Raw genomic sequence first — 16,354 nt, forward strand, 5'->3', positions numbered from 1 at the left:
ACATCCAGTGTATTCCAGTTCTAGCGCGTCCACTGCTCAGTGAAGCCGTCCCACTGTCATCCGGCAAACGCAAGTACCCCGAGTGCAATCAGATGTCAAAAGGTGCTTTGCTTAACACTCGGGTGCAGCGAAAGACGTTGGCTATCGTAACACTGATTTCTTGGTAGACAACAAGCACTGCGGAAGAAATCGCAGCGACACAGGCTGACATATATGCTCTGATAACGGCGATTGAGAGACGTTTGTTGCGAGCATAAAGCAATAAACGCGGATAAGGTAGCATGGTGACAGTGAAAAGATACGGAATTCTGTCGTTCTTCTACTCTGTCTTTTATGTGATATTTATGAAACCTAAAAAAAAGGTTATTGGAATACAGGGCAGTGAGAAGGTTTAGAATGACAAAAAATAAATAACGGCAATGCTAGCTTGTTCAGGTGATAAGGCCTAAAATGAGAATTTATTACAAAGAATATTAGACAGCTGTCTTTTATTCATTTCAATTCATCACAGTCTTTGATTGTAAGTATAAACCACCAAGTTTACAACAGCGTCGCGAGTGCCGCTCAGATCATGATAGGATGACATTAACTCCATGAAAGCAACTATAGGGGGAATTTTACTCAATTATGTTGATAAACATAGCTCAACGACAACATAAAGGGTGCTTAAAGTTCAATATTCGGATGCAGACATTTCTGCATCACCCAACCAAACAAGTACATTAACTTCGTAAGAGACAAGAGGAAAATTCACTTCTGAAGTAGCAGTGATATATTTCGGCCTGGAGCATGATCCTGCACGCATGTCCACAAGGCACGCCTGCGATCAAGTTCATTCTAAGGTTAAAAATCAGTCTAGAACAAAAGCCACACTTAAGTTCAAGCGTCCTAAACGGAGCCTGCTACATGCATACAAGAGGAAGGCTGTGGTAGAAGCTGTCATGTTATACTAATGACGCAAGAGCGGCGGTCATGGTGTAACGATATTCTCAGGTATTTGCATGGGCTATACCGGCGTTTTTCCGCATTTTGTCCTTTTATTACCCTAAGATGAAATCGCAACACCAGGATGAACTAAATAGCATGCAATAAATGTAGTGTACGTTGTAACACTGATCACTTATCATTAATGTGTGTATTATCACTGCGTTCATTCCTGCAAACCACAGATACTTTATTCACTCCCTGAGCTGGTAAGGCAGATACTGAGTTCATCAGGCGACACAAATTACTGCACTGAGGCTTCTTCCACATGGAAGCGTGGAAAGATTTAGCTTCAAAAGCGGCGACCCAGGCCCTACTGGTCAAACAATTTTTCCTCACTAATGCCTCTATTATACCAACAGTACCGTAAACAAATAGTGACAAAAATTGACCCTATGAATTTTTACGTTACCGGTATGGCATATATGGTAACGAAACCGGCACGCTCGGTAGTATGGGACAGATAGCACCAGGTTGAGCTGCTCCACGCTTAGTGTCCTTCAATCTTAGCAGAGTATCCTTCAGCTTTCTTATGATAGTGGCATTTCATATGCACTGGTAATGCGAGCATTTGGCCTTACGAAATGGCGACAAATTCAACATCACGTTACATAGTCGGCGGGCACCTCTGCCCTGTTGGTAGACGCAGATTTCTTGAACTCTCCCGTATACTGGCAGCGCGTAGCACCCGCGGCAAGCGAGTGATCCACGGTGCCCTTGTGGTCCAACCTCCAGATCCCTTTTCTATTGTTTTCAGCGCAGACCACCACGAGCCAAATGAGCGTCAGGGCGACGAGAGCAGACGCCAGAAGTGTGTACAATCTGTCGTAGGCGCCGATGTTGTCTCTGAAGTAACCTGTAACGATCACGTTGTAATGGTGGAAAATGTGGCGCTTTGGTCATAACGAGAAAGTGGAGTGGTATTGCCGTAACGTTTTCTATAGGTTGAAACCTATTTTGTGGCTACCGGTCACCTTACGTAAGAGCAAAACGGCGGATATTTACTAAAGCATAACTTCAGTGTTGACCACTATATGTGTCAGCGTGCCATTTTCCCTTCTTTGGCTGCATGCGGTGGTAACGGATTAGTTGTGCGCGAACCATTTTCGCCAAATCAAAGTGCCACAGTCAATATTTTTGTGATTATTACGGTGGTGTAGTTTCATAACGATTCTCTCAGTACACGAATATTGAGTTGCTTTTATGAAGAAAGTAAAAAAAATGATGCGTAACGAGTTCCTGGGGTATTTTATCAAAAGTCCTGTATATTATCACCATTTCGATTCCGTCAATCTGCCAACCCTAAAGCCCGTAGGCTGACTTAAGGCACCATACCACAAGATCGATGGTAACTCGTGAACATCATTTAGTCAGCTTTCACGAAATTCGCCAGAGAACCTAAAGGCTGGTGACCTGTGAAAAGCCAGCCACTTTAGTTAAAAAGTTGTCTGCCTATAATTCTGCGTTGGCCATTAACTAGCTGCATGTAGGTTGCACTCTCTGATCTGTATCTAAGTTGCCACCTGGATGCCACGCTACATGAAGTGGTGGTGAAGTATTTATAGGTGACACGTTCGAATTCATCGTATAGTGATGCATGACAGATGGTCTTGACACATCACTTGCTGCGAGAACTTTACTATCTGCGTATTAGGCATGTTTATTACGGTGAGCTTTTCTCTGTTATTAGCTTTCCTATACAATTTTTTCGTTTTCATATGCTTCAGCCCATATTTAGAGCTCTAGAGTGAGAGGCAAACGTTACGAAATATCAGTAATAGACAATAAAGCCAATACAGGGATGTAATTGAACCTTGAACGAAGTGGCATTGAAAACTACACACACACAAAGAACAATACTATAAATGAAGAAATTTACTTGTTAGCAAGGTACATGTTGCTATGCATGCTGAACATGTAACGATGAAGCCAAATTTTGAGTTACTAGGACTGACTAATAAAAGGAAAATCATACATCCACCTGTTCCTAGTAATTGCTACAAAGAAAAGCGTCGCAGTTGAATTAAAATTCTAATTTTTCTTCAACTGCGAGGCTTTTCTTTTCAAGGAATTCGTATGTGTTTCCTTTGTAGCAATTGCTACGAACGGGTGCATGTATAATTTTCCCTTTATTATTTGCTTCTCTCCACCTTGCAGGTTTCCGCAGAACGATTACGTCATACTAGGAATGGCGTTCAAAAATGCGCGGTAAATGAAAAAAAAACTCTTACCTATGAGAAATGGTTTCAGCAGAAACAAAGGACCAGCGACTGTTCCCACAATTCCGTAGCTGATGGGCAGCCTGTCTAAGCCCACGTACTCGGCCATGATCGCCGGATACATGGTCATTCCACAACCGACGAAAGTGGCCACGCACAGGCAGATGACTAGCATCGACGCGTAGGAGGTGGACCACGGGAGGGCGAGCAAGCACAACCCCATAAGCAGATAGTTAACCATGACGAGAGTGCTCCGCCTCAGGTAACCGCGATCCGCCAGCACAGGCAGTCCAAGTCGCCCGACGGTGTCCGTGATTGAAAAGAGGGGAACCAAGCCGACGGCTGCCGCCACAGATGTGCCTCGATCGACGGCAAAGTCTGGCACAGTTGTCATGAAGACATCAAAGTTGTAGTTGTAGATGATGTAGGTAACCATAATTACATAGAACATGGGACATTTCAAGACGGTGAGGCCATAGCGCAAGCTCCTCCGGTCGGTAACTGGCTTATCGGTTAAGGGCTTTTCGGCGATAATTTTCATATCTCCACTCTCGATGGTTAAAATCGGTGCCTTAGCCTTCTGAACTGCTACTTTCTCTTGGTGCTTCTTTCGCCGAATCCAAACAGGTTCTTTCAGGACGAGGCTGATCGCCGTTACGTGCATGACAATGGCACCGAAGATCATTACGCTGCTGCGGAAGTTGTAGGTTTCCTTGAGGAACAGGAGAAGCTTCGGAAACACGAAAGCCGAGCTTGTAGAACCGGTGTACATAATCCCGAGGGCGAGGCCCTTATACTTGTCAAAGTACTGGTTGATGAAGACGAACAGCATCATGAAAACAATTCCTGAGCCGAAACCTGCACAATAGACAGAACGAAACAATTTAACGAATGGTATTTTAGACAACTCCGTCACAAGCACAGCGTCAAAGAAAAGCACATGATTGTTATAAATACGAAGTATTAGTTTATCTTTCTGGGTCTGTTTGCTTACTACTTACAAGAGGGGTCCAAATTCTATGTGAGCTGCTCAACGGCACTGTAACACCCCTTCTCTCTCAATTATGTCAATAGTGTAGCGACAATTTCCGATACTAGTAATATCCGTTCAATACACGATATTGCTGTTATTCATTATCTAAACGAGTAGGCACTCTGTACTTGGCTTAAAACAAGTCAGAAAGTGTCATTTTATTTACGAAAATGTTTCTCTGGAAATTACGAAGAAATAATCATTGCTCCCAAGGTCGGCGGAAAAGACACATTCATAAAATCACGGAAAGAACTTCGGTATTATATCTCCGCTAACTTTGTGTTCACATCTTTCTCCTGTGGCCGAGAGACGTTATCCATTTCGTGCATAGATTGAAAAGTACCTGGTTTTTGAAAAGGAAGAAGTGGTACCTAAGTTTCAAAAAAAAAAATGAACTGACACATCGTCTCAGAATAGAATTTTTCGGAAGATGGAGTGCTCACCGAACAGTATACCAAGAGTCGCTGTCATCCACGATATGCTCGGTGAAAAGCTGCTCGTGATTAGGCCCATCCACATCGTAACGCTACCCACGTACATCACAGGCACTGGTCCGAACCTCTGGCACAAAGGGCCAGCTACAATTCCTGTGTAAAGAAAAATTCATCCGTTTAAAGGGTACCATTGGAATTTCTGTAAAAGATTTCAATCCCGACATAATTCCGCCTAACGCGTATCCGGTTGCCTGAATTGGCTCCGTAAGCGTGTGCGGAGTCGGCGCAGGTGGCCACTGCCGCGCGCAATGCGTCATCGTTACACGTTCACCGCAAGCGCGTGTTTATCTCGGAGGCCGACTATATAACCGCTTGCCAGAGAATAGGCGTGCGCATTCAACATGGAAGGAGAAGAGAGTGATAGTACAGATAGGGAGAGCTGTGTTTATGACTTTACAGAAATCGCAAGACAATGTGCCCAACGATGATGAATCCACTTTAATAATCCTGCTTATGGTATATATCATTGGTTAGCAATTTGCATACATACACAAGGCATATCTATAGCATAACCATAAGCTAACCAAAGCATATCCATAAGTGAACCCGTAAGCATAACCATAGGCTAAATGATAAAGCATAACCATAAGCTAAACCGTAAGCATAACCATAGGCTAAATCATAAAGCATAACCATAAGCTAAACCATAAGCATCACCGAAACTTTTCGCTTAGAGATATCCAGGCTTAACCTTAGCTAAGCCCCAGCCAATTTTTTTTTAATTTTGATGGTGCACGAAATAAGGCCGACATTTGTCAGTGCTCTAGGAAACAAATAAATGTTGTATATAGAATTAGCCTGATGTCCATTGTCCTTTGCACTACTACCAGCGTATGTAACACGGAACTGTGTGCACAAGTATGCCGAGGAAGTACGCTAGTATGTATCCACACAACACGCATGCCAGCAGCGGAAGCAAGAACGCTGCTCTGTTTCTCCACGGTCACTTATTTGGCGTAGTTATTGTGACGTAGCTGTAAAGGGGCCTAAAAGTGATCTCTGTAAAGTGCATAAAAGCTATATGTAATAAAATTATGGCAGTGACTAGTGAGTACTACTAAGAACACAAGAGATACATTGTGATAGATTGATCATATCTTAAAATACATATAGGTAAACGTTTGCAAGACGCACTACTGCGTTAGAGAGCCCTTGAAACGGAAGGGCCTGAAGGCATGTGCTGTACAAAAATAAATTATCGCAGCGGCATCCTCTGGAGAGAGGATGAGCTGCAAATTCGTATGGCTAACAACATGTAAGACAACATCGTTTAAGAAGCTTAGGACTGCTCTGGTGTCAAACAACGGTTCTGTACCAAGAAACATTACAGGATGAAAGGGGATGTGCGGCCGGTATGCTAGCGGAAAGTGTATTTTTCTCTCTGTTTCGGCTTCCCGACATTCCAGGAGGGCGTGGAGCACGGTGAGCCTTTCACCGCATCTACCGCAGGATGGTGGCTCATTTCCAGTTAGCAGGAAACTGTGTGTGGCATGTGTGTCCTATTCTGAGACGACAGAATAGGATTTCTGTTCGTCGTGTTTTTGTTGCGGGGGGCCAATAACCCAGTTTTGGCTTAATCAAGTGAAGCTTATTATTTCTTTCAGCATCCCATAACTGCTGCCAGTGGCTTCTGAGTTTCTTTCGGATGAAAGGCTTTAGGTCTAAGGCAAGTGGTGCAGTGGTATAATGTATATCTTGTGAAGCTATTGATGTGGCAATTTGGTCAGCCAGCATATTACGCTCAATGCCCCTGTGTCCAGGCACCCAGCATACTATGACTTACTGCTGAGACATCTACGATGTGTGAATAACGGAATAAAGCTCAGCAAGTGCAGGGTTTCGATGATTGCGGAGGAACATTAGGGCTTTTACAACGCTTAGAGAGTCGGTATATATGATGGCTTTGTGCGACTTTCTTTTCTTGATTCCTTTAACAGCAGATAGAATTGCATAAGCTTCCGCGGTGAATATGCTTGTTTCCGGATGCAGTCCATCGGACTCAGAGAAGGATGGTCCGATTGCAGCATAAAACACTCCGGCATGTGACTTAGAAGCGTCAGTGTAAAACTCTATGCACGAGTACTTCGATTGAAGTTCCAAGAAGTGCATTCGAATATGTGCCTGTGGGGCGTGTCTCGTCACCTCTACGAACGATGTATCGCATTCTATGGGTTTCCACTGCCATGGCGGCAATGGCTTAGCTAGGACCATTAGGTTCTGCTGAAGAACTGGAACTTGCATTTCCTCAGCAAGCTTTCTAATGCGCAGAGAGAATGGTTCTCTTGCTGCAGGTCGATTATTAAAGAGCTGTGCAGATGCCACGTCGTTTATGCTTACATAAGAGGGAACGTCGCGGTTTGCGTTCACTTTTAGAAAGTACACGAAACTAGAGTATGACCTCTGAAGATGAAGCGACCACTCAATAGCTTCAACGTAGAGACTCCCTACAGGACTTGTCCTGAAGGCACCGGTTGCCAAGCGGATACCTAAATGGTGAGCAGGGTCAAGCATCTTCAAGGCGCATGGACTGGCAGATTGATATACTATGGCCCCATAGTTTAAGCGCGTGCGTATAAGACTTTTGTAAGCGTTCATCAGACATTTCCTGTCGTTGCCCCATGTTTTATGTTTTATGTGATAAAAGTTTAAGAAGGTTCGTTGTTTTCAGACATTTCTCTTTTAGGTGCTTTAACTGTGGAATGAAGGTCAGTTTTGAATCTAATATGATTCCTAAAAATTTGTGTGATGTGACAACTGGTATGTGCTGTCCATGTAGTTCTAGGCTGGGCTCTGCAAATAAGCCTCTTTTTCGTGTGAAAAGTACACATGCGCTTTTAACAGGATTCAGTTTAAAGCCATTTTCCTCTGCCTATTTACACACTTTGTTCAAGCAAAGCTGGACATGTCACTCACATAGAGAAAGGTTGCATGACTTGAAACCCAATTGCATGTCATCTACGTACACCGAATAAAACATGCTCTGCGGTATATATAAGCGTAAGGAATTCATTTTGATTATAGAAAGGGTACAGCTTAATACACCTCTTTGCGGCACCCCAGTTTCTTGTGTAAATGGCGTGGATAGAGTTTTTATGCGTCAAATTATGTGTCACCTTCGTGTCATGTGTTAAACAGCTTCGCTGGTCAACATCCTTAACAGGGTGGAATGGCTCGTGATTTTTTAGATTATGCCTAATTATTTAATGAACAATGATGAATTATGCAAAAGCTTCAATATTTGCTTTAGGGTGAAGTGCGTTTCCTTGACTTGTAGAGGTGGTTCAGAAACGGTAGATCCAATTGTTTGTGGCAAGGTACTTGCTGCGTGGCGATTTTTTCGGCGTTTAAAGATAGCCCGCGCATTGTCAAAAAAAATCACGTGAGTGCGCTCGTGCGCAATCGTATTGCAGCGCTCTCAACCGTGCGTCGAGCCTATCGCTTAGCAGGGACGACGGCGCTTCCTTCTCGTGTGCCACCGCGAAATATGCTGACGCACTGTGAAGCCGATGCCTGGAGCCGCGGCCGCCCACTTCGCCACGGTCAGCGCGCACGGTTCTTTCGCACGAAGCACGGTTGCCAGCGCTCCAATACGATAGACTATTATTGCGGTCACGTGGTTTTATTTCATATTTCGCAGGCTTTCTTTTGACGCCGAAAATATATCCACGCAGTGTGTACGTTGGCACAAAAAAAATTGGATCTGTCGTTTCAGAACCACCTCTGCAACACAACCAAATGCATTTGGCCCTAAAGTTAATAACACACATATTGCCTAATTCATTTGAGTTAATTAACTAGTTAAACAGAATGCACAATATACTATAAGGAGCACCGCATGACGGGATACCATGTACCGTTTGCTTCATTCAGCTGTGGCTAACACCTTATTAAAATCCTCGGCACAAGTTCATGAAACATCCCTTATAGTGCATCGCAGGAATATGTCGCTGAATACTCTTAGTCACAGCCTTAGTGTAAAGAGTGCTGCCCACTTGAAGCATTCGCCAAATAATGCTCTTTTCAGATTCTCGGAAGTGATCGAGTAAGTCTTAATGCGATTAATTGACGAATGATACGTAAATATGGTAATGCATGCTTGCCACTCCAGCAGCGGTAAAATTGGGCTAGACAATTCATAGCTGGGGCCTCATCTGTGAAAGATATTCGTCAAACGAAGCAAGCACATCGCGTTGTCACCCCAGTGTGTGACAATGCAAACGTTCGTGCTGGCATATCAATAAAGAACAGGAAACTGAACGTACGCCAAGTTGTCTTTACTCAACCGACGTTGCAGGGAATGGCTATCACATATTGGAATCGCCCAAAACGTACTGTCGGAAAAAAGTTCAACCACACAAAAGAAGTGCACCCAGCTGTGCGTGAGTGTTTGCGTAGCCACGCAATATTTCACCAGAAGTTCAGGCATTTTGCGAGCGTTGGAAACATATTGAATGGCGCATAGTTCAAGCAAAAATACGATGCTACAGCCGTCTACTGATTAAAATATTTCATAACAATCATTTACATTTTTTATTCTACTGACGCTCATATATTAAATACATCAGAATACTGTTCGCTACACTACACAAGTTATTTACGCATAATTGTTTATACCGATAGAATTGTCATTGAATGCGGACGCATTTCTTACAGACTTACGTTGTCATATAGTTTGACATCCCTCCAGCTTCCTTTTTCTCTTCTATTATGTATTTTTGTGCTCCTTCTCAGTTGAAGGTCTTTTTATGTATGTAATAATTTTACTCTATGTTACACTTTTCTGGTTATTGTGAATCTCTCGGTCGGATGCAACCCCTCCAACAAATCACAAGCTTGCTTAGGTGCGGCAGGGAATTTGAACGTGATTGAACAGGCACATAAACGTAGTATATAAAATAGCGGGCATTTGATGCTTGTGAAGTCGGGAATTCCTTTAAAGAAGTAAGAATATTTTGTTTGCCGAGGTAGAAGTGCTCAGCCAATAGTATAAATTGTTTCATCAATTTCCTCCCTATTCCTAACGGTTATAGGCCTGTTAAAAATTTTGTTTACTAAATGCACATATTTTTATGCTTGCGAGTGCACACAAAATACCGCGTGCTTTTATTTTTGATGAGTTTCATGAAGCATCGCCACTTGGAAAGTATACAGCACGTAGAAGGTCATAAGGAAAAGGCTCCTGATATACTAGGCTTTCAAATTTAAGGAATATTTGTTCAGCAATGTTATCTCATCTCTCAAGGGACTTAGGAAAGGGATTAGGATAGTGATAGCCGGTAATGCGGGCGATCGTTATCACCAGCGGAGATTGTTCCAAGCGAAGACAATGAGGAAACGCTGCCTCTGAATGGAGCTTTCTCGAAACGACTGTTGTAAATAGCCTACAGTAGTCATCGTGGGCCCTAAAGCATATCTACCGCGGTCAAAGAAAAAAGTTTGCGACAACAGTTAGTTTGACATAGTTTACACTGATCCGCCAAAAACAAAGTGCACTCCACCTAAGTAAGGACGCGGTCTCTACTTACTAAAGGGAGGGAGGAAAAGAGAGAGCATTTATTGTGTGCTGGAGAGGTTTGCAGTACCACGCACCTGGCGTCCTGCTGCCGATTGAGATTAGTGATGCCTGAAATGGCCCGCTCGTACACGGACTGTGCACCTACTAGCAAACTCGTGCACTTACCTGGTGCCGGGTAACTACCGGAGCATTGTAAATGTACATTCCATTACTGAACATCTCCTTCTTACGAAAATCCGTGATGTAAAATTGCAACGCCGGAGAACCGACTTTAAGATACACAATATTGTGTTCGCTCACCGGCCAGATTGCTCACGGCACCGAATAGGCAAATGGGCCATGCGGCCTGTCCGCGATCGACACGGAACTCTTCCATCATGCCAATGTACAGGAAGCCAGAGGACCGGATCGTCGCTGAAGTCATGAATGTGACGAGTGCGCAGAGACCAGCCATGTACCAGCAAGTATCCACTCCGGGCTCTCTGTGCGGCTGCTTGGGTGGCGGTAGCTTGTTCACCACGACGTCCTGTTTCCTCTGTTCGATGTTGTAAGCCATCTTTTTTTCAACTGCAGGGAATGTAAAATGAAATTAAAGCCATTTGCTTTCCCGGTTAACTGTTCCAAGACTCTGTCGAGCGCAAAACACCTCTTCTGAAGTCATCAACATCGTGACTTGGATCATGATTTATTTCGCCTCAAAGGCTCCCAAAAAGACTTTGCGTAAGAGCGTGTCTGTGTATGTGTAAAAGAGTGGGAGGGGTTGTTGATGTACTTACAGTGTGTGACACAGCAAGAAATAAAAAGGCACGAGTGCAACGAAAATAGCAGCAAAGGGCCGCAAACACAGACATAGTCAATGATGCTATCAAAGGAAATTTTAGCGACAAGAGATGTCATGAGCATCTTGATAGTGTAAATGCGAACGATATTTGGCAACTGTGGAACGCATGAAACGCGTCATCTGGGAAGGCCTATAAACTTTCTCGAGCAAACCTTATTCGTGAACTGGAGCGACTCTATGGCACAAATAAGTTCTCGTTGTGCCCAACTACCGCGGTGTAAACAGACAAAACTTTTTACGCGAGACCTCCTGCCACGGAACGCGTGTGCCACTGAATCCCACTTTTACCAAGCCTAGCTTGCTACAGAGCTGCATTTGCTCGCTGCATCGCTAAAAACACTGGATACACATTTTGAGAGCGTGGCAACATTATGCACTTTCCATCAATGTCTCGATAAATTTGTCTCTGGCTGTGGGATATTAAGATTACGGAAACTAGTTTATGTGTCATCTGAGCCTCCTAAAATGCCACATAAGGACGAGCGACGTGTTGTGAGTTCTACTCAGCTAAATATTATGCTGTATTCATAGATAGTAAGGGAAATAACAATTGGAATGAATGAAATCCTGGGATGCGTTGTAAAATTTGTAAAGATTCAAACAAACGCCGTCTCTTTTTCTTGTGCGAAGGGCAGCCAAGCCAATACTGTCAGAAACTTTTCTTTGCTGACGGCTGCGCTACCATGTGTTTATCTTTAACCGCAATTCCTGTACACTGGTCTCAGTGCCAGTATAGAGCTGTCTACTGTAGTGTGTGGTATCAAACCAATCAAACAACTTCAGAGTAAGGAAGCAATTACGATACAGTATTCGCGTCAAATTGCATGTTCAGTATAGCTTCAGGTAGTGTCTTAGTTGAAGAGCCACCACAACCTTTCTTCCTTCTATAGTGACTATTAATGGCCGAACTCTGTGAAATGTCCCTGCTTTACCGTCATCCGTAACTTATGAGTGCACAGCAAGGAAAGGGCTAGTAGCATAACGACAGAAAAATAGGAGTAATTACAACATACATACTGCGTCTAAATTTTTTTGTGGGCTTACTTGCTCTTGGAGCAGCGTTTCCACCGATGGGTGCTTGTTTCTTCAAGTGTCGCCCGAGCAGTCCGAGCAATGCGGACTACAGAAAGCAATGAGACCTGTGCAAGTGCAACCAGCTTACGACGTTTGCACGTGCGGCTAATTTCGTTACACGCCTTATATGTTGACGTTTATCACTGACCTACGTATCGCGGCTGGGCGAGAGAGGTTAAGAGAACGGGAGAGGTTTTTGTCTTCTGGGAAGAATGTTGTTAATTTTGGACGTCAATTCTCTATGCTGGTTTGGTCCGCCGCCATCCACGGGGAAAGGAGACGAAGGAAAGGGAAAACCGACTACTTCTTTCCTTCGTTCGCTCAGTCGGAAACTAGCGTCAGCGTGAGACAATGAAAAGAACAGGCGCACTCTTGTTGCGTAATGGCTTTACAGCTTAACTCAGCGACAAGATGAAGTTAGAAAAAATGATCAAAACTGGATATTCTAGCGACCTGTTGGTGCTGTGGGCTCGCAGATCAGATGCCAGAAACCTCGCAGCGGTTGCTAGTGTTATTGCCCGATATTTGCCGATAATTTGTAAGGGCGTTTTCGTCTCCGGATTTGTGCATCCGAACAACCCTTGCTATGTTCAGTTGGTCAGGAAAGATACCAGTATCGAACATTAAGTTTATAATATGGCTAAGAACGCTTTTTAGTAAGTTGGAAACATACTTTACTGGTTCAGCTCTAAATTCGTCATAACCAGCGGCGACATGTTTATTCTGTTGAGCAACTCTTCAGCCTCTTGCGGGGAGACGTGATACAGAACAAGCGAATTTAATAAAGAACTGATGTGCCTTGTTCGTTGTTTACTGCCTATAATTGCGCTATCTACCTTCCCTGATTGTACAAAAAACTCATTGAAGGTGTTAGCCAAACCCGACCCTGCTATCGCATTTCCATTTATCTCAATCTCTTGTACGCTGGTTATTGCATTGTTTCTGCTAGTCAATCTGTTTACTGTTTCCCATAACTCTTTTAAATTAGTTTAATGGCGAAGAAAGAAACTTTCGTAATAAATTTCATTTGCTTTCTTTAGATCTGAAGCTAGTTTATCTCGAAGCTTCTTGAACTGCTTAAGTAGGTTAACATCGCGCGTACTAATAAAAGTGTGATACATCTTGTGTTTTTCTCTTATTCTTCTGTATAGTGCAGGGTTAATCGAAGGTTTCCTTATTGTTTTCTTGTTCTTTCGGCCATATTGTAAAGGAAACGCATCATCATAACTTACTTTCAAGTTGTGGTAGAAGTTTTCGTTAGCTTCATTCGGATCACTGCAGTCATACACGCTAGTCCATTTTATTGCCTCCACCAAAGAAAAAAACATTCGAGTGGTTTGTGATTTATCACTCGATAGTTGCTTACTTCTAGATCTCTGCGTGTGAAGTGATCAGTAACACAAACACTGGTAGATGATCGCTTGTGTCGTTAACTATCACTCCACCCATTAGTTCTCACACACTGATATCCGTAACACAGATGCCTATGGTTGCATATGCATTAGGGCCAATGCGTCTTGGAACGGAAACAAAATTCTCACATTCATATGACATAATCAGACTCTTATAATTCATCGCGTACTGGTCAATACTAACCGTATTGATATTTATATCACCAACAACGAAAAACGTAACTTGTTTGTCTGAAAAACCTGCAGCAATTGCTCAAGAAAGTCTAAGAAGTCACCTTTAGAACCAGCTGGCAGCAAGCTGAAATTGAGACGTGTTTTTAACTCAGCATTCAACATTTACATTTGTAATTGTGTACTCCTCGATGATGCTGTAAGCATAGCTATGATTTATATGTACCGCCACAACCCCTCCACTTTTTCCCTACGCGGTCCAAGCGTATGCAGGTGTGATTGTTATTGACGGCTGTATCATCGGTAATAGTCAGCCAAGTCTTCGTAAAACCAATGACTTTAAATGTCAGCGCGAGAGACTCCAAGAAAATTTGTAGGCTGTCAAGCTTGTTTTTTTCAACTTCTAATGTTGAAATGAATCAAAGAGAAGTTTGATTGCTTGGTCCTAAATGTGGTGTTAAACACTTCTGATGTGTATACATCACACGTGCACATCTACAATAAAGTGAAAGCAAGCTTATGCAATCTTTAGTTCATTTTTGCAAGGTCATCGGAAGAAGAGATTCGCAGGACACGGCTATCTGCGTCTTTCCTTGCTAGTAATTTGCCACCTGCTGTCAGGCAACAGAACCCCAAATTTTTTTTTAACTTTGCCATTAAAAACTGAGACGGTTCTTGCTCTTAATAATGACTGATTTTTTGAGCAATTTCATTGTAAATCACCAGAGTGAAGCCCTTCACCGCAACAGAGTTCGGTACTATAAAGTCGTTTTATCAACATCAACAACCGATTGTTTTTTTCTTTTGGTAGACGACATCTCATCAGCGCGAGACTGAAAAAAATGAAAATGAGAAGAATGAAAGAAAATGAAAAAGAATGAAAAAATGAATGAAATGAAATGAAAAGAAAATGAAAAAATGAGACGGCGATTCCTTGGGCAAATACCGGTATGACGGCTTCCCTCTCGGCAGTAACACAACCAATATACGTGTACTAGTATCTTAACCACTATCTTGCGCCTGCATAAAAGCAAAACAAAAATCAAGGCAGGAGAGCTCTCATAAATATTTTGCTCGTCCTCAAAGCTGTGATATCGAGTCGCAGCAGACGCTGCGAGCGAGCGCAAATGTTTAGAATATAGTGGCGGTTCTTTTCTTTGTCATCAGTCACACGTGGACACCGTCACTGTCAGGGTCGGAGCAGCAGCAGCGTTTTGCTTTACGCGACACGTGCTGTCAAACCGGACTGCACCCGCCTAGAGCCGTCGTCCCCGGTCAGGTGGGCTTATTGCAGACTCGTGGCTTCACAAATTGCCCTGACGAGTAGCACTCTTATCAGGCGATGATGTGCATTTACGCGAGTGCACGCTAAAGGCGTTCTTGTACTCTTGGATATCGCGGAAGGACGTCGCGTCTTTTATTAAAACACATCACCTTTGTTTCACGCAATGAAGGTTGCATATGTGCAAATACTATATAGCGATATTGGGTCTCAATTTATAGCTGTCTCTGAACGGAAAGTCTGTTTGGTTCGAAAGAAATGATGCCACGGAAAAGGGCTTAGACGTTACATTTTTCATGTAACGATTCCCAGGACACAGCACTTGAGAGGGATGGCTCTAGAATAACCATAGAAGAGAACTGTTCAAAGCATACATAGAATGATGGGAGATGAAGGGGGGCAGATCTGAGTCTGCTAGTGGAATGTGTCGACGTGTTTCAATTTGAGAAACTACTGGAGACACGAATCAACGGCGATGTGCTTTAACAAAAGCTGCCACAAAAGTAGTTATTTCTCCGACGCCTGGCACCATAGGGCGCATTCGAGGCTGAGATACCCAGAAGAAATGAAAGTTGGGTGAGTTGGTACTTGCGCGTATTTGTGCAACTCAGTTCGGAAAACGAATAACTAATTTTTTCAATACCCCTGCTGTTCTTATAGCACATTTGGTGCTCAATTCTTAGCCGAGCGCCCAATGTTAAAAAAAGAATATCAGGTATTGCGAGCCAGGACCGCGATTGGATTATGAGGCACAGCATAGGAGGAAACTCAGTGATAGATTGTAACCGCCTGGGATTGTCAAACGCGCACCCATATTTGAGTGCCCACGATCGTTTTTAAATTTCGCCCCCATTGAAATGCTGCCGCCCCGGTGAGGATCGAACCCAGTATCTGAAGTTTATCAACGCAACGCCACATCCAATAAACTATCGAGGCCAGTAACGCGGAAAATAGAATTTGGCGAAGAATCTATGGAATGCGCTCTACGCGCAGCGGTGAGAAAGATAAAAATGCATCCTTAATCACTGCTCAAACCTTCGAGCTTCCTCCCTGTAAACTAATAGGTTGATTCAGGATTTGCAGGTTCTCAAACCACACTCGGTTTCTGAATCGTGGCTGAACTAGAAAATAAAAAAAGAATGTTTCCATATTTTCAACAATCCCTTCTCTCCTTCCTTATTTCGCCCGCTTCCGTAGTAAAACAAACACTGAACTCTCGCTCGTACAGAAAACTTCACCGACAGCAAACTGCTCTGTATATTATCTAATAAAATTGAAAGTTTAAACACCGAAGTTCCGAACAGCAGGGACGATGACCACGCATTATTT

General features: G+C 43.3%; 1 protein-coding gene across 1 annotated transcript; it reads right to left on the bottom strand.

The window, feature by feature from the left end:
* Window positions 1–451: 451 nt before the first annotated feature.
* LOC142576510 (monocarboxylate transporter 12-like) lies at window positions 452–12,240 on the bottom strand. The gene is made up of 5 exons (XM_075686663.1): window positions 12,131–12,240; window positions 10,546–10,812; window positions 4,680–4,823; window positions 3,216–4,061; window positions 452–1,840 (listed from the first exon to the last, which is right to left on the bottom strand). The coding sequence occupies exons 2-5, from the start codon at window positions 10,799–10,801 to the stop codon at window positions 1,587–1,589; spliced, it is 1,500 nt and encodes a 499-aa protein (XP_075542778.1). The 5' UTR covers window positions 10,802–10,812; window positions 12,131–12,240; the 3' UTR covers window positions 452–1,586.
* Window positions 12,241–16,354: the final 4,114 nt, after the last annotated feature.

This window comes from Dermacentor variabilis, chromosome 3 (genome assembly GCF_050947875.1).
Source record: "Dermacentor variabilis isolate Ectoservices chromosome 3, ASM5094787v1, whole genome shotgun sequence".
Lineage (NCBI taxonomy): Eukaryota > Metazoa > Arthropoda > Arachnida > Ixodida > Ixodidae > Dermacentor > Dermacentor variabilis.